This window comes from Clytia hemisphaerica, unplaced genomic scaffold (assembly GCF_902728285.1).
Source record: "Clytia hemisphaerica strain Z4C2 unplaced genomic scaffold, Clytia hemisphaerica genome assembly, whole genome shotgun sequence".
In the NCBI taxonomy this organism is placed as follows: domain Eukaryota; kingdom Metazoa; phylum Cnidaria; class Hydrozoa; order Leptothecata; family Clytiidae; genus Clytia; species Clytia hemisphaerica.
The window spans coordinates 93,701-116,639 of record NW_027103357.1 but is presented as its reverse complement, the minus strand read 5'-3'; the positions used below and the strand labels follow the sequence as shown (position 1 = coordinate 116,639).

Below are 22,939 nucleotides of genomic sequence, written 5' to 3'. Positions count from 1 at the left end.
CTTTTGGTATAATTCGAATCTTTTCATTCGAAGAAAATTCTTGGCTCTATGAGGATCGAATTAGAGAGCCCTGCTAATTTGATCACGAACGGGGAATCTTACTTGTTCGAATAACAGAAAGATTCGAATTAAAGAAAGCATTTTAGGAGCAGGGTTTCTGATTGATAGGGACCTGGAACTAGTTCAAATTATAGAAATATTCAAAGAGTAGAAGTTCGAATAAACGAGAGTCAGCTAAATTCGCGGAGTTTACAGCCGTAATGAAGTCAATGTACAAGCTCTACCGACTGTAAACTCTTTTCGGCAAAAAATTGCGAATTTTCTTCAGTTTTGAGCTTATTTCTTAGATAGTGATTTGACTGTGGGCTGCTGCTGCTGCTGCTGCAAGTCGAGGTACAAAAGAGAATGCGCTTTCTGTAAATTTTTGTAAATCAATTTTAGATATGGTAACAATATTTTTTACTCAAAACGACTCTTAGGTGCTACTAGCATGGCCCCCGGCGTGCGAATGGAATTGAGGGGCCAAAAAAATATGTCGCCCACCATGGTTGGGCGACGAAGAAAATTTTCGACTTTTCACCCTTATTTCACCCCTCTAAACGGTATATGTAAGATCTTTTAAAGCAAAATATTGGGGGGGGGGCATGACTAGAGTTGGGGAAAGTCGTATTTGTGAGGGCTAGAGGTCAGACCCTCAGCAACTAACCCCTAGACTAAATTAAAGTGAAAAAGTGTTTCGTTGGAGAAATTTGTTTTGCTAAGTCTTCTGAAAAGCTTGGGTGAAAATTTCTACCAAAGGATAGACTATTTTGACTTTAGTTGCTTAATTTATAATGTAATACCAAGGTCCCATTTTTGTCTAAACCTTGGGGATTCGTCTCAATTGTCAAAAGATTGGCATAATAGGAACATGGGAGCGTTATCAGTTGGAAATTTAAACCAATGTCTACTATTAAAATTTGCGGGTTATGGTTCGTGGTGTTTTCTTTTTACGTGTACTAAATTTCGCGATTCATAATGATATTTCAAAGAGGAGGAATGCGAGAAACGGTAGAAAACTGCAAATTCTGCATGACAAAAAACGTATCAGCTTTGTGTAATAGCTTTAAGGTATTCTAATTTATGCAAATTGTAATATGGATCCATGATTAATTGTTAGTTTGTGAAAGTCGTTTTGTTGCCTTGGATGTCCAATAAAAATACACAAATACACAAAGACATTTGGATTCATGAAACACCCGGTCTGTGGTTTGGTTGGCTCTCGTCATGGGAGATGATAGGTCTTTGTTCCACATATGAAAATTATTTGAAAAGTCGAAATTTCTTCGTCTCAATTTTAGCACTTTCCAGCACTCTATATACTATTGTATCTAGTTTATCGTTTTAGGTACAGTGACAAGTTCTGAAATTTCCATAGATATACGCCATATACATTACTACCAGAAAGAAAGAAAGAAAGAAGCCACTTATCCTATGAGTCCTAGGAAGAACTAAAACAACCCCTATCTCGCAGCCCCGGTAGAGCTTCTACCCACGGTGGGAATGAAAATTTCTTTCGAAATCCCAATGGGGATTATTGTTCTCAGGTAAAAAAATCCAGTGGGGATGGTTTTGGAGTGCAAATTTTTCTTTTGAATTTAAAATGGGGATGAAATTAAAGTCAATTTTCCAGTGGGGCTGAAAACGTAGGCTATTTTCCCCACCAGGAACGAATTTGGCTAAATTTTCCAGTGGGGCTGAAGTCCCAGCGAGTCTGTGATACAGGGGTGTTACAACTTATTCTCAGTGGCTTGGGGAATCTTTTGACTCGCTGTAGGAAAAAAGACAACGTCTTCAGCTCAAGAACAGTGGGAATGGGATTGGCTTTAGGTGTAGGAATACAATAAATTAACTTGCGAACATTCTTCTAGGGCGTCCAACATATATTGTCTGTTTATTTGCTTATTTAGTCTCACCCACTCTTTATAATTATTTAATACCAATTTGTGTAAGCTACAATCTGTGATTAAATATTGTGGCAAGAATTTCCTTCCCCCTAGTATCAATGTTGATGGCTGGAAAGGCTGCCACCATGCTCAGAAAAATCTCACATCAACACTGATATTAGGGGGGCCACATATATTGTCACTGATTGTAGTTGACTGGCTCAATATTTTGAAAAATAACAAGGTCAGCCTCAAAATTATGTGGCCACTTTAATTTTGAAACAGCTTTTCAGCACCCATTTATGTATGGTATAGTAAAAATTTATACATCGTTGGAAAGATATTTTAGAGGGGAGGAGAAATGCGAAAAACCTGAACTGAACAAAGATTTGCGAAATCAGTAAGGTTCAAAAAATATTCTGAAAAGTCTTATGTCATGATTTCTTGAAAGAAAAAAAAATCTTCACTTTTTCTACATTCAATTTTTGAAAATCTAATTTATTAGATCATTCTCTTTAAGAATACTTTCCTTTGCCGTATAACTTTCTAGTATGGCATTAATATATGAAGTAAAGTGACCATATATCTTTGGGACTCCAGGAGGGGGTACTAGGGTTGCGAGTTGACGGGGGGGGGGTGCCGCCCGACTTCTGGCCCTCGGACCCTTACCGGGACTAAAAAGGAGAAAACAAAGGAAGATTTTGTGAAGTTTACAACCCTTATGGGAAACTTTGACCAATTTTGACAAAATGTCGATCTTTCCGGGGTTAAAAAGTTGACTGACCCTTAGCGGGACTAAAATTCGATTTTCTGATTTTTCCGACCCTTAGAGGGACTTTGGAAATCCAAAAAAAGGTACCCTTAAGGGCGGAACATACCGTACCCTCCATTTGTCTAAGTACTCCTCCCCGGGTTCGGGTCAGAGTTAAAAAAAAAAATTTTGATCTGGTTCTGACATTTGACACTCCTACAGGTAAAAAGTAATTACTCTGAATTGGTAGTATAGACATTTGAGGTTTCTGATTATTCAATCTCAATTGATGCAAGGATTAAATTTTTATGATCTGCAAAATGACTTCCTTATCAACAAAGTGGTGAATTGTGACTTGCGATTTTTTTTTTGATGGGATGGGAAAATATTAAAAGTATCTTTATTCCTTTATAGAAAGTTCATATTTCAGAGGATTGGGCACTGACTTTTATAAACCATGGATTAAAGTTCCACATCCATCATTTTTGATCGGAGTTTTTAGAAAAGTGGTACCCTAATGGTAGTACTACTCAACGAGGGTCAATTTATAAAACTTTTCGTAGTGGTGGTACCACTTTCACAAAAAATCCGATCTAAGATTTTATGTTTGGCTGGCATCAAGTAATTGTATCCATGGTATATGAAATTCAGTTGGTTTAGGTAAAGTCTCGCTAAACAAATTTGACCTCTAACTCATATCAATCCGTGACCAAAATGCGTGATATTAAAATATTTTGCCGATGACGTAGTCCTAGATTTTGGTCACTTTTTTGGGGTGGATTTTGTCGGTGACCCTAACAGTGTAACCCCCTTTTGTCCATGCTTAGTTTGGGGGCTATAGCTGTAATTTTCTATTAGGAATTTTCTTGTGGTGTTTACACTACAAACTAACTATAAGAGCATAAGACTTCAATGACCATAATGTTAAGAGATTTCAAACACCCAATATCTTTGGAAATTGCACAAACATAATATTCACAAAACGGTGAAAATAAGAATATTTTAGGCTTAAAACTCGAAAAGAACCAGGGGGGGGTCGGTACTAAAATTTCAGACATCATGACATTTAGTGACGTGGTGGTACTGCAAAAAAGCTCAAAAATAATTTTAGTACCATGTGTACTAAAATACCAAAAAGGTGGTCCCTTAAAGAAATATTTGAAAAATCTTAGTATTTTGTTCTAAAATCAGCCAAAATGGAGCATTTTTTTAACAATTTTGGAAAAAATTTGATTTTTTTTTCAGGAATTTTCGAAATAATCTTCAGAAATCTTTCAAAATTTTTCCAATTTTTTAAATATTTTTTTAAAAATATTTTTATGTACAGTTTAGCACAGTTTAGTAATAAAATTATATCATTTCGCAGATTGATGCGCTAAATTCGACTAGGTTTGTAACAATGACCCCATTTTGGTAAATTTAAACTCGTAAAAGGGCAAAAAATGGGTGGTATCCATGTTAAATTGCTCAAAATAATTTTAGTACATGTGTACTAAAATAACATTTTCGAAAAATAGGTGGTGGTATGCAAGAAATTCTTGAAAATCCTTTTAGTACTCATATATGTCTGACATTTTAGTACCGACCCCCCCCTGAAAGAACTCTCATTCTTACAAAAAAAGGTTAAGATAAATTTCATAACTGTGCCAACGTAAGAATTTTGATTTAATTTTCTTGGTTGAACCACAAAAAAAGTCATAAAAATGAAAACGATGTCTGTGAATCTAAAATTAGTAATACCACTTGATTATGAGGATTTATTTACTTCATATACACAATTTGCTTTACATATTAAACTGTTATGGTTCCACAACATTCAATTTACCAAAGGGTAAAAGTAATGGGGAAGGTAATTGGACTCTTCCGTAGGCTGGAAGATATTTTTTACAGGGGTATTGGAGAATATGTAAAAAACTACCAGTGAAAATTTAGTGTCCACAGGATCGAGGTGATACTTGTCCTTGAGTAACAAGTAAATAAAGATGTATCAAAGGGTGAAAACTCGAAACACCCAGGGTTGATTGAAAAAAATAACAGATCGAACAAACAAAATGAACATATTTTTTACTTGGAAGAGCCAAATTCGCCAAGTCACAATAAAGAGCAAGCACGTCTATTTAAGAGGATCCATAAGACCTCAGGAAGAAATACTCAATAAGTATAAGACTCACGAGTTATATATCTAAAAGGTCAAGTCTTAAGAAAATAAGGTGAATCAGTAAGTGTTGATTTCCTGCAAAAGGTTATTGGATCCGTCCTATCTGCTACTAGGTCCAGTCTTTTATAAAAGGGCTGATAATAGCTCCTTCTGAGAGCTATGATCTATATAGAGGTCTGCAATTCAGCCTGGTGAGACTGTAAGCTAATTTCCTCCAGAAGGATATTGAACTTCCTCCTATCTGCTGCAAGACCTATTCTTGTAAAGATGGCTGGGGATAGCTATCCTTCTTGAGAGCTATGATACAAATATCGTGTGATGTGCTTATTATGCATCCCACGTATAAAGAATTTTTTTGATAATATTGAATCAACCAAGAATTAATTATATAGCGAGTTCGAGCGGAATGAAATTAGCAATTGAAGCTGAATATTGGAACCTCTAATAGGAAAACTGAAAGAATGAGGAAGCTTCACTAGAATGGAAGAGGATGAATAATAAACTTCATTTTCTAATAGAGTGTCAGGCCCGTAGGAAGCATTTTCATTTTGAGGGGGCAAAGTGAGGTTTGGCCCGAGGGAAAAAAATTCGCAATTTAAGCTGAAAAACGCTGAAAACGCATCTAATTAAAGGATTATGTTCAAAATGAAGACATTAATACAAGATTTTTCAAAGCTACCAACTTTTGAAAAAATCTTTGGGGGGGGGGGGCAAATGCCCCTGTGCCCCCTTCCCTGGTTGCTACAGGCCTGTTTGTTATTTAACACTTATATAGTGCCTGTCCGGAGAATTAAGGTCTGGAGCAGGGAAGTGGTCTTGCCAGATGGACCCGAGAAGAAAAAAAAACGTTTTAGAACTATGGAGAGAGTTTTTTTAAATATTATTGACCCATTTTTACCTAATATTGGTCTTAATTTTCGGAAATTGTGACCCTCTGAGAATGTACATACTCTTTTTTCATTCTTATTAGAACTTGGTCATTTTCAAGGAGAGGACATTTGAAAAAAAAAACTCAAAGAATTAAAAAACAAACCCATTCAATATATTTAACACTTCACAACCATTAAAACAGAAAACAAATTCTTAAAAATAAAAAATACAATTTCAAAAAAACAAAACTATTTTCACAAAATTACTAGGACTTTAAAATATTACAACAGTTGGGGAACTTTAAAAAACATTAAATATTGATACAGAACTTAAAAAAAAGGCTTAAAGTTTTTCGTCTGGTAAATAGAAGTGTCCGCATTTTCTAGAGTCACGTTCTATATAAGAACATCAAGCTTCGATGACCAAAATATCAAGAACAAATTAAATACTTTTCGGACTCTAATACATATCGGAAATTGCACAGTAATATTCACAAAGCTTTGAAATTAAGAACATTTTCAGGCTAAACTCAAGTTAATATGAACATTCGGAATTTTAGATGTTCTTATAATAAATGATTACGAAATACAATTGCGTCATTAAAACATTTAAATATGGCAAAAAACAGGAACAAGTAGTCTCAAAATATAATATTTTCTTGGTTTTCTTAAATAAATGCTTTAAAAATTAAAAATTATCATCATAACACTGTCATTTTACACAACATTTCAGAAAAAAGCATTTTCAAATGATAGGTCGTGTAAATCACACTTTAAAATTGTTCGTAAGACCTTGGATACACGACAGTGAAAATATTCTTCATAACTGGACTCAATATATCAACATATCATTTTTCAACATTTTATTTTAACACGGGCGTTAACGCCCTTCTTTAAACAAGTCCACCTTGCTTTTGATCATATTCGTATGATTCCATGGGCGGGCATGAGCAAATGAGATGAGAATCGCCATGTACATCATCAACACGCCCTATTGTGGGCCAGAACTTGGATCGAAGTGACCATGGCTAAATTTATAATATTTTCTTTTATTATTCTTGAGCGATGCATGGTACTCTTTTATCTCTCTTCGAACTTCTACCCGCCCTCCCGCCTTCAAAACCACCTAAGCTGTCCCCGAAATTCTGCAATGTATAATTCTGCGTATTATCGGCTTTTTGATAATATCATTCTCTGGTGTCAATCAGTAACGTAAATAAAGCCTGAAATACACGGGAACGACGCTGGGATACTGGAATCAATATTGCGGCTTTGTGAATCAAGGAAATCTAAGCTGGACACAACTTACGCAACTTTTAAACTGTTTTTTTTTAATGACTTAAAAGTAATCAGTGCTGTACTACACTAAATGAAACCACCGCTTTTATACACCACAATAACAATATAGTGTATTCATCCTTTCTCACGCGTTATGATAAAGTCCACTGAAACGAGGTTTCGGTAGTACTAAAGCTAATATTTCACTATGAAAGATTGGCATTGTCATTCTCTCTTGAGAAGGTTTAGTAATAATGCAAAAGAATGAAACTGCACTTTCGACAGGAATATATTTTCGATCCAGAGACAAAGTAGGGAAATATGCATCTGTAAACACTCAGCACCGTCGAGAGACTGGTTTCGAGTTCAGTACGACCAAAATTGTGTAATTACACGTTAAGAAATTGAAGAAAAAAAAAGAGTTTGACCCTAAATCTAACTTATCTTTTATTAAGTAGATAGTAGTTTATTTGTTTTTCATGACAGCAGTCGAAAAGACCAGAAAAATCGCAACCGGTTAAAGTCCTTTTGTTCTAAACTAATTAGGATTCGGGTACAGCTGTGGGGACCTTCCAACATAATACCTTATCGGCGAAAACTTCGTCGAGGAAAAGTGACGAAATTTTGGCCAAGTGACGAATATTTTTCCCCGACGAAAATTTTCCCCGACGAAGTTTTCCCCGATAAGGTAACAAGAGCAACTTACAGCGGGGAATGCAGCTACTTCACGGCTGTACGGTTTATCCCAATTCTCTTCCATTAAAACTGCTTGTGTGTGAGGAGAGTTCTAGAAAAAGAGAGAGTGCTCGATTAATTGATGTATATAATAAATAAGGGTGGGAGTAGGTCATGGGGTAGATAAGGTCGAAATTCAATTTAGATGATCTGACATGGCTTGGCAGCAGGTTTTAGGTGCCCCCAAAGAATTCAGTAACCCCTGGTTGCCAAATATTTTAGGTGACCCCTAAGCTAATGACACGTCAAATTTCCTTTTCAAACAATCAAACAAATACAACAGTTAATTTAGCTTATTGCTAAATATGATAAATGCCCTAAGAAATAGGAGATGCAACAGGATTAAAGAATTTTTACAGATAATATATTAGATACTAAATTTTCAGTTTTTGAGCATTGCTTAGATTAAAATATAAGATGAGAAAGTGCCAACCTATGGTTTGGTAGGTGGCCTATAATTCCTTGAGCTTAATGCAAAATTTAAAAAAAAACTTCTATTGCACAAATCTTTTGAAAACAATATGAATTGAAGACATGCTATTGCACAAATTTTTAGTAATAGCTCAGCGCACGCACAGTTTTCTCAGAAACACTCTTTTTTAGACAGAAGATATTCCATAGTGAAGTTTATGATGAAAGAAAAACAAGTTCAGAAAAAACTCACCAAACATAGAATCTAGCCCCCAGGTCAATCTGAAAAAATTTAACTGACCCCTAACATGGTTAGTCCCCCTCCTAGCCACAGGCTAAAATCAGGTAACAATTGCTGCTCGACCTTTTAGCCCCCCTCCCCCTCAGGCCAGGGGCGTTACAGCCATGTCTGATCTTTCTGAAGCGATGCAAACTAAGAATGGCGGGCTAAAGTTTGATTTTGTCACCAAACGATCTTAAACCAAAAGTAAGCATCGTTTCTGGTTAAGTTTTAGATTCATTTGGATATTTTAGTAGGTTATTGTACTTTATTCGGATTAACTTTCGCGAATTTTTGATATTTTCGCGAAATTAAAACTCGCGAAAACGCGTAAGATTCCTGACTCGCGAAATTAAATCCACCACAAAATTTTTTAAATCGCATTTTCGGCGGAAAAACCAGTCCAAAGTCTCCATTTTTGGCAAAAAATGGCTATTTTTCAGCTGTTTTCAGGCTTATTCATGAAATTAAATCCACGCGAAATTTTTCAAAACCCTGTTTCGCGAAATTTAATCTCGAGAAATTCAACCCTATTAAAGTAATATATTATTTCGCTCAGAATGTCATGCTCTTCAGTATCTTCATGCTCACGTAACATACCTTAAGTGGATAAATTTTGGCGTGGATTTAATTAGGCGATTGGCCAAAATACGATTTTTGGCGGGGATTTAATTTGGCGATAGATCAATTTCGTAAAATTTGACGAGGATTTAATTTGGCGAATTGGAAATTTTGTCACACTGAAATAGTGAAAATTACTCAAAATTATACTAAAAAGTTGTGATTTTTCACATAATTCTATGTTTGTTAAATTTGGCGGGGATTTAATTTGGCGAATTGCCGAATTTGAAAATTTTGGCGAGGATTTAATTTGGCGAATTTTGGCTAAATTCGCCAAATTCGCCAAATTTAATCCCCGCCAAAATTTATCCACTTAAGGTAACATCAATCGCTTATTTTGACTTTCACAAAAATGAATACTACTGGGAACAGTTTTTCTGGCACACATTTTCTCCTTGCAGTTTTGCCTATGGCGTCACATTTTTTACTTCCTGCCCTAATTCGTGTCTTTACTTTCAAAAAAGTTTTTGAATATTTTTGAGATGTCAGGGGACCCCAATATTGGTCCCAGTAGTATTCAAACAGCAAATTATGAAATTCAAACCTTGAGTGGGTTGTTCAATTTATCCATTCGCCCTTCTTCAATATCTCTGATCTCTTGACGAATCGCTACAGAAAATTTTGGAAAGATAAACGAAAATTAGGGTTACGTAAAAAAAAAACATATCTTTTAATTAAGCCTTTTTAAAAGTTGAAACTATTCTCTAGGAGTTGGATGAGTTCAAAGCAACCAAATTGACGGAAATTATATGCTAGTCACTTATTAGTGAAGATTGAAAAACATTTTTTTGACAACAACAAATATACTTTTTTTTGTATTATTCCGACCAGCTCACTCATATTTCTAACAGTCAGGCCTTAGAAGCATAAATTAAATGTGTGTGTCTACAAGTCTCAAAAGCAATTCACTTACAAATCATTGCATCAACCAATCGATCGCATTCGGCTTTCGTTTCACTTTCAGTCGGTTCAATCATCAAAGCGGTACTGATCGGCCAGGCCATGGTTGGTGCGTGGAAGCCTGGAAAATGGTGGATGTAAAGTATGTACGGTGGAGTTTCTTTAACTCGAACATCTATTACCTTATTACACGAATATTACTAGTCATTTTATTACACGGATTGAAATATTTCGCGTTAATAAAAACCCCCTTAATCAGCCTTAATCAAAACCAGCCGCTGTTTACTTGAAAAAGCAGAACGATTCGTGTTAATTTCAGATCGTGCAAATTTCAAGGCCGTTAAATACTTGCCTAGTAATATTTGTGTAATAAGGCACTCAAATGTTTCCTTAATTTGGACAAGTTTAATGGTCCTTTCAGTTAACAATGCCTTATAAACCTACTCTCGAAATTTCCTTAACTCAAAAAAATTTGTGTTCCCCGTGAGTGCTCGAATTATTGAGACTCCAAAGTAGGTTCATTCTTTTTGTGGATAACACGGGACAGCATGACGTTAGAAAGAACCTTTACTAGGATAACGAGATTGCAATCCCCCTTTATAGAAAAGAAAATTTTTTGTACATAATTTTATAAAGACCACCCCCTAGGTAGGAAGGTAGGAAATTCAAACTTTCAACACCCCACTTGTCTGGGTTTCAACAAAATCCAGGACCCCCCCCCCTAAATGAAGGGTGGTTAGAAACTATGTATAAGTCAGTTAGAAAAATAAAATCAGAGACTTCAATCGTTTCAATCATTTTTATATGTCTTACCATAATCTTGAAGACGTTTGGCGATATCTAGAACCTCAATGTTGGCTGATTTCTTGAACTCTTTACAATCAACGATAAATTCGTGCGCACAATTTCCTGTAAAAAAGAAAAATGGTATCAAAATAAAGCAATGTTAAATAATAACTAACTTCAGCGAAGAAGCTTTGAGAAGAATCAAAAGTTTCACCAAGGCTTAGCAATTAGCATGTTTCGGTTTCATCATTCAGAGTTTCTGGTACTAACTTTTAGATTATCCGAACTTCTCACAGTTCAAATCAATTCTCACGTCCTCCACATTGAGAAAACCTTTATTTTAATAATCGAAATCTCTCTGTGGATATAAAACAGATGTCCCGCTTCAGATATTTTGAAAGATCTGATAAAACACTTGAAGAGATAGCTCACCGTTCAGGCCACGGACACGTATCCAGGGCTCTATTAAAACATGTGAAGAAATAGCTCACCGTTCGGGTCACGGAAACGTATCCAAAGCTCTATTAAAACATATGAAGAAATAGCTCACCGTTCGGGCCACGGAAACGTAACTCGAAATGACCTTCCAGTCGATGTAACATGTAGTTCGCATTCAAAATGGCAATCTATGAAAAAATAAATTATCAATATCATACTTTGGAATTCAGAATCTAAAAGCTCCATCACAAAAAGTACGACATTTACCTGAAAATTTTTCTCCACTCCAGCCAGGGCAGTGCAACTAAAGGACTTTTTAGTCTAATGTGGATCACGGGAGAAAAACAAGTCAAAGATTTCTTTGAAAATTATTCAACAATATAAGACTATTCTCAAATGAAATGATAGAATCTAATTGGTTGAAAAGTGTATCACATGACTTTCCATTGGAAAGAAAAAATAGCGAGTTTATGTATGTGTGTTTTTATGCGATGGAGACGGTTAGCTTCTGATTTGACTAGATCATGATTGATTGAGTAAATCAACAATTTTATCGTTCTCGATTTTGCATGTCAAAACCGCAAGTTGTTCCAAATCGTTTCAGTAGCTCCACCGTCCTCAAAAGTGCAAATACGTGAACTGCTTAATAACTTTACTTGCTGAACATCTGCTAAAAGATCCCCTAGAAAATTCATTCGAAAACGTGAAGAATTAGAGCATTGACAAACCTGTGTGGCTTTAGTTAAACCTTTAGGTCCCATCATTTTAATGTACGCCCACGAGATACTCAATACAGCTGCTGAGCCGTAAGGGGCGGCGGCGATAGTTCCAAAAGGTTGGGCGCCCTCTGCGTCAGTTCCAACGGGCGGGACGATAGGATGGGTGGGTAAGAAAGGCTGCAAATGTTTTTTCCTAAAAGATCAACATTCTTGAAATTAATATATCTTCATATTTTACAAGCGTGCGTGAGCAAGCTTATTCGTACAACTATCATATAACACATTAGGCCCAAACGTGCTTCTAACTGAGCAAAGTGCAGGGGTAAATCTCATCGTTTATGCTTCAAAAGAGGTAAAACAAGAAATTGGAAGACATTTATGAGAAGAGTGAGAGAAAGTATAATTTGAATAATGTCTGATTGAAAAAGAGTAGCAAATTCATGATATTCATGACGTAATGTTTTCTACGGAATGACCCCGGTTTTTGCCAGTAGTGGCAAATTTTTATACAAATTCTGTCTAGTTTAAATTTTCCACTACTGGCTAGACCCGGGGTATTTCCGTAGAAAACATTACGTCATGAATATCATAAACATACCACTTATTTGCAAATAAATAAGCGATTTTAAAAAAACCTATAGAGGCTATACTCAAGAGGTAAGTTCCAAAGAAGCTGGTACAGCAGGGTAGAGCCTAGCAGAGGCTATACTTACACACAAATGGGACCCATTCCAGGACCACCACCTCCATGAGGAATACAGAACGTTTTATGGAGATTCAAATGACATACATCAGCACCATAGTCACCAGGGCGACATAATCCAACCTGGAGATGAAGAAAGGGAAGTCAAGATTTTAATCAATGAAAGATCTTATAGTAGCTTTTAGGTTTGTAAAAATCGCAATACAGTTGACTCTCTCTTGTTCGATCGACCGAAAATACTCTTCGAATTAGAGAAAGATTTGAATAGAACATAATGTATTTTATACTATTTTCAAAATCATTATTTTAAGTAACAAAGATACTATATAAATACGGTCTTTAATTTAAATTTAAAACTTGAGAATTCTGTAAAAGTATTCCAGAGTTAAATCGCGAAAAAAAGGAGAAAAAAAATTTCTTGGAACGTTTTTTCAATTTTCTTCGGTATAAAAGCTGACAAACCTGTGCATTCATGTTTGCACCATCCAAATAAACTTGACCTCCGTTCTCGTGAATCAATCGACACATGTCCCTAAAATAAAGGAGATAAATAATGATAAAACAACACATGCGAGTGCTCCTCAAGATGAGTTGAAAAATCTTTTCGGACCAAAAAGGAAAAATCTGAACCGAACCAAAATTTTCATTTTTGCTTTTTAAAGGATAAGCCAGAAAGCGAACATTGCAAGATCGCCGTAGGGATTGAGTTCGTCCTACATACTGAAACAAAACCAAATCGAACAACCAAGTACCTGATTCCAGGTTCAAAGACACCACTGGTTGACGGATAGGTAATCATGATGGCTGCCAAATTGTCACGATGTTTCTCCACCTACAAAAATAATAAGTAACTTTACGTTTCAAAAATCAAAATGACGAGACTTGGACGACAAAATCGGCAGGAAAAGGAATTTACATTTTTTGACTGACGACTGTCGTTTATACGGGAGGCATTAAACCTAAGTTCCAAAAGCTATTCAAGCCTCACTTTTATTTTTCCAACGTTAACAGCTCCGAGCTTTCATTGGGCACTTTTGGCGTAAAGAAGAATTAGAATTTTGAAGTTATTCTTAGTCAAGCTCTTATTGACGTGATAACATTACATACTAGCAAAAAAAGAAAAATTGGAGATGCGAGCGTTTTCTTCTTCTTGAAGTAGAGGTTGACAAAACTGCACGTAACTATACTTACTATAGTATACACAATGATCTATCTAAATTTATGATACAGTTATAATCTTGATACAATAGACCTTATCGGAGTTTTTGATTTTTCTAAAAAAGCGATGCATTTTTGGGATTGGTTCGGGGGGGGGTATTACAATAGAATTCCCTCGAGGAATTCCTAAGAGATTTCTATGTAATACCCCCGAAACAATCCCACAATGCATCGCTTTTTTAGAAAAATCAAAAACTCCGATAAGATCTATCCTCTGTAATTTGAATTTGAAAATCACTTACCTTTGAAGCAAGATCATTGTAGTCGATTCCGCCTACTTTGTCTGTGTTTACGGGAATAATTTTGAAGCCAGCCATGGCGGCGCTTGCGGGGTTGGTACCATGCGCACTCTTGGGTATGATACAAATCTAAATGATAGTGAACAATTACATTAGAGTGACATATGTTTTCTGGTGAGCTATTTCTTTGATTCAATGAGTTCAATGAGATAACAGTGTCCTGGTAGATTGGTTCCCCCCTTGAAAATTTAAAAAAAATTCTCTGACACCCCCCCCTTAAGTCCCCCCTATGGCTTGAAAGAAAATCCCACCCCCTGAAATTTTTTTCGCAGTTTCTTCTTCCTCCCTTTCGCCTCCCCTTTCTGGATTTTCAAAAAGGATTTTCCCCACCCTTTTCCTATTTTCTGGCAAAAGAGGGGATGGGGATACTTTGGATAAATTTTACTGGATGCAGTAAAGACATAATCTATGATATTGAATAAGAATCTTCTGTTGTGATGGTGTGTTTTGGAAGAAATAAAACTTATGATCTAGTACTAAATGATCAGTAACATTTTCAAAAAGTTTCCATACATTTCTATGTTCTTGTCCGATGCTCTTCAAATATGCTTTGATTGTCATCAAACCAGCAAATTCTCCTTGAGCTCCACTGTATATAGAAAATAAAGTAAAAAACAATCAATTTAAGTCAAAGCCAAACATACAGTCGATATTTCCGATATGAGTACCAAGTAATCTAGGAATTTTAGACAGTCTTTTGATTGATTTCATGGGGTCCATGCCAGCCGGCTCGGCTATCTATGAACTGAACGGGACATTACAAGGAGTGGGATATTCGAACCGCGAGTCCCTAGTTTAAAGAGCTAATGCATTGAACTTTCAGGCATGGGTCCTTGAAAAAAAAAAACGTTGCAATTGCTAAACAATAGCTGGCGGAAACAGGCTAGGTACCTGTTAGGTTGTAGAGAAGTAGCATCAAAACCAGTGATTTCTGAGAGATCATCTTCCAATTCTTTGAATAGTTGATAATATCCTTCAGCTTGATCTTTAGGCACGAATGGATGAATGTTGGTGAATTTGGGCCACGTGATCGCCTGTAATAGGAAAACAAAATTTAATTGAAGAAAAGTTTGAATGATATTAATCAGAAAACTGATTACCTGTGTGACGAAAATCTACCAATATCTGTAACCTGCTGTAATGTATTTTGTGGAAGATTGGTTGGTTGAATATTTTAAAGATCATAATGATAGGTCTAAGTGATTTATGATTTATGATTTATTTTCTAATCCATTATATCCAGAGGAGTTTTCAAAAGATCTCATTCGAATCAAGCTTTCTTCAAAAACTCGATAAGAAATAAATAAACAACGAAAGAGTGAACGAACGAACGATAGGCTTACCATCATTTCCGAGGTGGCATTCAATTTCATTGTGCATGATCCCTAGAAAGGAAAGAAACAAATTACCATTGTATATATTTTCAAACAAACAGAAAAAACAAAATGTCAATGTGTATATTTTCACTGCGTCCATCCCGGTCATCCATTTTGTGAAATACAACTCAGATTTAAATATATCTTTCAAGTGCATGAAACTTCCACTGGGCACGAAATCAAAGAATCACTCCAAAAAGCTGGAAGAACATCAGAGCGAACTAAAGTTTATAATATACCAGAGCAATCATTGCGTGGACCAATGAGAGATCTTTGTTTTCCAACATCTTCATGTAACGGACGATTTTCGTTTCACTCTGATAGCTGTGCAACAGAAAGACGTTAAAAAGTAAATACTTAATTCAAGACCTTTGATAAGTATTATTATGCCTAGAACTAGTAATATCTATTAAAGGTCTTGTTTTTAAATAAGAGTGATATCGTTTGCTTACTCATCAATTTTAATTTACAAGCTTTTACACATTGTACTGACAGAACTGTAAAGTAAGATTGGTCAGAAAGAGGAAAAGAAAAGCATTTTTATGCTTATATCAGCATAATATAACAATAGAGAGACACTGTCCTGATATGAAATATGTGTCTGATATGAAACGGGAACACTTAAATGTAAAAATAAAACCTTTAAAGTAAGTTTCGGTGTCAGCATTTCCCAATTAATCTTTTAAATGAGAAGATTTTTGAAAATTTTTTCGCGTTGATTTACAATGTGGTAAAAAGTTCTGATTTTATAGGAACGAAATATTAAAAAGGTCAAAAGCAAAGCGAGCTAGATGTAGATCTCAATCAATCAAAAGTATTTTTCTTTGTAACCTGTTAAACACTGGATGATCAAGGAAGCTTGTTTTCCGCTTCAAATCGCTGGATAAAATACTTTGTTGTGGTGGAGAGCTCATCTCTGATGCAATGTGGGCCTAAAAAACAAAAAAGGTTGTGGTAGAATATTCTAGATTAGTATGGGAATGAAACTTGCTATACAAGCAGTGCTGATTGTAAGGCAAATTATAGGAAAGTTGGAAGTAGGAAATTTAATTTGATATTTTTTGTTGAAAGCTTTAAGATTGAATAAAATAGTTTGGGTAAGCCAAAAAATATCAACAACTTTGGATGATGTAGATCTATATCCCCAAATTTATTAATTTATTTTATTAAGCTAGTAAGTAGTAAGTAAGTATATTCATCTGGTGGCTGTCAGCAGAGCCGGAAGTGAGGGAGTCTATCCCCTTTTCTATTTGCGCTAGACCTGGGAGATCGAATGCTGAGGTGGAGCGCCACACCTACCCTCAGCTCCCAGTAACTTACCGCCTAGATCAGATTACCCAATCTAAGCTACTAATCCGCTGAGTTGGCGGTGACCGGGGATCGAACCCACAACCCTTAGATTGTAAGGTGAATGCTCTACCAATTGAGCTACCCGACCATTATTAAGCTAGCATCAGCTTATCACAGCTTAGAAACAGTACAAGATACTAAAAATGTTTTATTGAAAACCCTTGAAGCCAAAATCCTGGCTTAAGCTAATTTAGTTAAATAACAGCCTATCATTGAAGGGTTTGAGATTCTTACAGCAGTTTCACCACAGCTGAACACCCAAAACAGATCATCTAAGTCTTTCTCTTGGATTGTCTCATCCATTGAAATTCCAAGCTGAAAGGAGATAGTCAGGTATGTTTGTTCTAAAGTTCCATTTTGGATACTGTCACTAGATTATGAAAAAGATAATATTGCTAGCAGAACAAAGTCGAAAATATTGCATTGTCGAAAAGTTGACATTTCTGAGTTTGCTTGAAATAGAACTTGAGAAAGCCCTGTAAAATTCTATCTTTAGCTAGAATGAAAGTGTTTTTAAATAAAGGACCTTGGGATATCACCAGGATTCTTAAAAAAAGTTTACTTACACTTCCATCAGGGAATTCTCTAAGATTAATTTCTTTGGAAGCAGCCCTGTCAATACACCACTGTTTATCTTTAATTCCTACAACCTGAATAAAGGAAAAGGATGGACTCAAGTAATTACTTTCAATGCTGTTTGAACAATTAATTTTGCTTACCCCACTCAATATTTTCATATACTCAAGCTATAAAAGATCTGAAATAACTTTAGTGAATCTGACCTGAACTGCGTTAAAATAGTAGTTATAAAACATTAGAGTTAACGACTTGATGTATGATAAAACACAAAGTATAAGATAAACAATACCTTGACAGTATCGAAGAAACTTTCACTTGCGAGTGTATATCCACCAACTTTTAAACCTGAAAAAAAATCACAAAAGTTTTTTAAAAAAGCTTAAATTAAAAGGACAATTAAATTTCACTTTAACTGAAATTTCTTTAAAAAAACTATTAGGTATCGTAAGAAAATCTTATACTGTGTTAAATTATTTGGATTTTGGAAGCTGATCAAAGTTATTAAAAAACATGCCCTCAAAATAATTAAATATTTACAGACCTTCGGCAAGGATGAGAGCAGCATTATGTACTCTCTTGGAAATATTAGCAATGCCTTCAGGTCCATGGTACACAGCATACATGCCAGACATGTTAGCAAGAAGGGCTTGAGCTGTACAAATATTAGAGGTGGCTTTATCACGACGGATATGTTGTTCTCTGGTTTGTAAAGCAAGACGATAGCATGGGTTGCCATGAACATCTCTATAAGAAATCATGATATCATTTAAAAAAAATGTAACTCCTATTAAACTAAACTTGATACACCTAATTTTCTAACTCCAAAGTGAGAAGATCCTAGAGACTAAACCACAAATCATTGTTGTTCGGCAAATAGGCAAATCTCAAAATTAGTATCTTAGGAAAGTGAGAATTTTTCTATTCAAGATAAACTTTTGACAACGTGATTTGGCTTCCGTCATGTGGATGAATTTCTCCTCTATAAGATGAAAGGGCCTATTTCATTATCAAAGGTTCATCTTATATAGAGAGAATCTAAATATTCTAAGAGATTGGTCTTTCTGCTTTGACAACAAAGAAATATGACTAATTAATGATAATCAATATTCTTACTTTGAGACTCCAACAACACGACCAGGGATAAAACGTTTCAAGTTATCAGTCACTGAGAAAAAAGCTGCATGTGGACCTCCGTAACCTGAAAGATTTTAATACAGAACAGAGTTCAATGTCGGATTTCTTTTACAAACAGAATTAATCAAATTTGCTCGAAATCATTGCCTATTAATTAATAAATTGGATATTTTGCTTTGGGCTTGCAAAGGAAATATATCCATTGAATATGAATCAAAGAACTTAAAAAGCTACAAAATATAACAATATACATTGATTTAAACTAGGGGTACATTATGAACTGAATTTTCACATAATTCAATTTTGTGAATTTCCAGGATTAACTGCCAGAGAATTTATCTAGAAATTTTCAATTTTCAAAATTTAATCCTTTTTTTTAGAACCAAATATTATAATTTGATAAAGCCACTTTGAAATATATAAGAGCTTTATACGTACCAAGTGGGACACCAAAACGTTGACTGTTTCCTAAGGCAACATCACATCCAAATTCACCAGGGGGTTTAAGCATAGCACATGCCAACAAATCTGTTGCACAGCAAGCCAATGCCTGAAGTAAGACAATTTCAAAATGAATTTTGTATTTTATATTATGAGTTGATTGTTGGAAAAATTTATTTTAATCAACAAATATTGAATATAAGAAACAAACATCTTTCATCAAGCAAGTAATTAAACTTATTGCATTCTAATGTTAATTGATAGAATGACTCAATTCAAAAGAACAGTTATGAAATCTTTAAGCTTCAATCTTATCAAATTTATTTGAAGTAAAAATAATTTCAACAATTACAAGAATAGCTTAGAAGGACTTACGCCACCCTCATGAGCTTTTTCAACAAGCTCAGTAAAGTCTTCAATATGTCCGTTTGTATCAGGGTATTGGAATAAAACACCACTGACATCTTTATTAGAAAAATCAAATTCTTTGTAATCTCCTACGATGATTTCCATACTGGCGTTTGCAATAGTACTGTAAAATAGAGTTTTAAAAATCTAATAAATTTAAATCTTCAACAGTCTTCAATTAGAATAAAGATTATTCTTAGCAAGGGTAATATTTCATCAGGTATTCTCAATGAAGGAATATTTAAGTAAATCTCATAAAGTGAATGGTTTTTGAATGTAATTACCAAACATTTTAAAAAGTTTAAGAAAAAATAATTATGAATATGTTTTTGGAAAACTTTAAAGCAAATAATTCAATACCTAGCTCTTGTTTCTACCAGTGCAATTGTCTGTGGATGACAGTTTTTGTCAATAAAGAATTTCTTTTTTTTATTGACACTAAAATTGATGAAAAATAAATAATTAATAAACAGAGAAAATATCAACATCTATTTGTATAAAGAAAGAGACTTGTGGGAGAGAGAATTTGATCGAAGGCCCTACCTGGTCTTCTAGTCTCACTAGACTAGAACTCTTTTATTTAATCAAAGGGATTCAGGGTCCAGTAATGGAGATCTTTCATTGTATGAGGGGAAACAACATTGTAAAAAAATATTTTTATCTAAAAATAATTTTTAAGCTTACCGGAATGAAAGACCAAGAGCTTCAGCAGCTGCTGTACCTTCATCAAGGAGAGAAGAGTTTGCAAAAGGTAATGCTGTGAGATCAGAAACCATGGTCTGATAATTTAAGAGAGATTCCAAGCGCCCTTGTGAAATTTCTGCTTGATAAGGTGTATACTGTGTTGTCCTGGAATGAAAAACAGAAGGATTAACTTATTTTATGAATCTTTAATCTGGTTTCTATTTCTATTTCTATTTGGTTGAGTTGCAGGAGGCTTTAGAGGCCTATTCTCGCAACTATAGACGCTTACTAATGAGCATCCCGTCAGCACCTTGAACTGACTACCCAATTCCCCTCACATGGCATGGATTGACCCGGGCGAAGGAACGTTCACTTGCCAAGTGAACTGCCGTGAGTGGGAATCGAACCCTGGCCCCTGCACAGAAGCCAAGGTCGACTACCACTATACCACGGCACCTAAGGTTCCAAAGGATGAATGACACATCTTCAAAACAAAGGACGGGACAAGATATTTTCCTCTGGGATGTGCTGGAGTGGGAAATAAGAGATTACAGGGATTGAATTAGCGTATCACATTTCGCAATTCGCGATGCGTTTTTGGATTACTTACAAGCTAAAAATTGAAAATTTATCAATCGTAGGATACAAAATCATGCTTATCAAAAAATTGTGATGCACTTTCTATCCCTTTTTTTGATGCCTGGATTAACATATAATTTCTTGAAAGGCAAGAAACCTTATAAAAATTTTGCATTTACAAAGGTTTAAAAGATACCATGATAGGGAATCAGACTCCTTTTCACAGAAAACTGCTCAACAAGAGAAGAATATTTTTATATATTTTCAAAGCATAAATTTTTAGGAAGTAGAATGAATGAATAAAGAATGAACATACCATCCTGGGTTTTCCAAAAGATTTCTTAAAATAGTTGGTGGGACGATAGTATTGTAATAACCCAGTCCAATGTATGACCGCCAAACTTTGTTAAGTTTACCAAATTCTCGTAATCGCCTGAGGCATTCCTCTTCAGCTAATAATTTTATAATAAAAGTATGAAGTTTTAGCTTTGTAATATTTGTCAATTTTTTTAAACAAACTTAGCCTAATTGGTCTTAGAAAAATCTAGTGAGCTGTTTTTTAAGATAGGAAATTACAGTAGCTAAGATTTTCAGAATTATATTAAAAAATTTAGAACATACTTTTTGGAGGGTCAAGGTCTAAGTCATTTTTCAAAATGATGCTTGATGGTAGGGTTGCTTCGACAAAAGTTTCAATATCCTAAAAAGCATGAAGAGAAATTTTAATCATAATCCTATATTATACCCCTAAAATCCCTTGTCTTGTTGCAATACCTTTTATTCCATTGAAAAAAGATCCAACAATCATAGACTTACAATATATCAAATAACTTGAAATTAGCAAGACATTTTGTTTGACAATTTCTGAGAACTTTTTCAAGCATAGTGATGTTTATCTTTTGTATCATATTACATAATGACTGTAATAATACTATGAAGTTTTTCAATGAGATACCACAACATGCAACGTTTTTTGAGGTTTCATTTCTCAGAATGGGCCTTCTTTTGCATAGGGTAATTTAGACAAAGGGTATATAATCTATGAATTCTATTTAATAATTTCAATAGTATCCTCTAGTCTTTCTAGGAGGGGTTTGAAGTCCATTTCTAAGGAGACACTCAGACCTGCACAAACACAGAAAAACTTAAAAAATAGTTTTTCAAAACTTACCTCATAATTCAAAATCCTAAGCATTTCATTTCTATATTGTTTTCTTGGACCGATGTGTCTCTTAGCAAAAGCATCTTGTGGTGGTAAAATTTCTTTGATGCTAAATAGATCATCTTCTTCTTGTGTAGCAAATTTGTGAGCAGTTGTGGAGATGTATCGTGGTGAGTTTTGCACAGAAGTTCTTAGTTTTTGCACATTGAATCGACTACTGAATCTTCCTGGTATCTTCCATGCTGATTGAACAGCCAATCTTGAAGCCATTTAAATGTTTTTTTCTATAACCTAAAACAAAACAAAATGTAGCTCTCTGAAATTGCTGGTGGTGTCTCATCATTAAAGAACATTCAAAAATATATTTTTCATTCTAGTTCTATCAAACTATGTATTTTATATAATATATGAAAACTGGAAATAGACAACAATCCTCAATTTCTAGACAATTTGTTATCAAATTCTTATATACAATTAAAGAAGAAAAACAGGCTGACAGATTTGAAAACACAAGAGGGTAAAAACTACTATTAACAGTTTTGCCTCTCTTACAGCCAAATTTGGAAACTAATTAAAAAACTCTCACTTTCCAAAATGATTGCATAATGTAGAATAGTAAAAATCAGAAGCATTAAGAATAAGAGAGACTAGACAAGTATAAGAAAGAATGACAAACCAGCAAGATGACGAGCAACCAGATCTTGATCTTCCAGAAAAAATTTCCAAAAATGCTCTCTGTGAAAACCCCCAACACATCCGCTTTTTTTGTAAACAAAACGGCATCTTTTTAAAACCCCGTCCACATTTTGGCGAGGGTCCAAATGACGTAAGTGTTTTCAAAATGGCGTGAAAATTTACGCGCGAAATTCCAACAAATCCCGACCGCTCTAAATTAAAAATTCGTGAAAAACTTTCAGGTAGAATGACCAGTGTGAACAGCAAGTGTAAAATGTATGCTCATGTCAAATTCATACATCTAAGCTAAACGCTCTCTTTTTGTATTCCAATCAGAAAATATTATGTAACTATAACTTAACTATTTTACACGATCTTGAACACGCCAGGATTCGCCGTGGGCTCGCCGCGTGTGATTTGATACAAAAGACACACGCATTTTCCGAGCGTTCAATCTGGA

The 22,939-nt window shown here is 34.9% G+C and overlaps 1 protein-coding gene across 1 annotated transcript; it reads right to left on the bottom strand.

Annotated features, from left to right (window-relative positions):
* Positions 1 to 5,854: 5,854 nt before the first annotated feature.
* LOC136821059 (glycine dehydrogenase (decarboxylating), mitochondrial-like) lies at positions 5,855 to 22,545 on the bottom strand. Its single transcript, XM_067077296.1, has 29 exons — positions 22,481 to 22,545; positions 21,814 to 22,095; positions 21,264 to 21,342; positions 20,959 to 21,094; positions 20,064 to 20,228; positions 19,740 to 19,817; positions 19,347 to 19,503; positions 18,969 to 19,080; positions 18,510 to 18,594; positions 17,938 to 18,140; positions 17,686 to 17,741; positions 17,384 to 17,467; positions 17,052 to 17,132; positions 16,299 to 16,399; positions 15,707 to 15,791; positions 15,435 to 15,476; positions 14,983 to 15,125; positions 14,605 to 14,680; positions 14,035 to 14,160; positions 13,327 to 13,406; positions 13,037 to 13,106; positions 12,585 to 12,697; positions 11,881 to 12,064; positions 11,265 to 11,340; positions 10,742 to 10,837; positions 9,942 to 10,049; positions 9,573 to 9,637; positions 7,688 to 7,768; positions 5,855 to 6,731 (listed from the first exon to the last, which is right to left on the bottom strand). Exons 2-29 carry the CDS (start codon positions 22,072 to 22,074, stop codon positions 6,597 to 6,599), a joined length of 3,078 nt encoding a protein of 1,025 aa, XP_066933397.1. The 5' UTR covers positions 22,075 to 22,095; positions 22,481 to 22,545; the 3' UTR covers positions 5,855 to 6,596.
* Between the last annotated feature and the right edge of the window lie 394 nt (positions 22,546 to 22,939).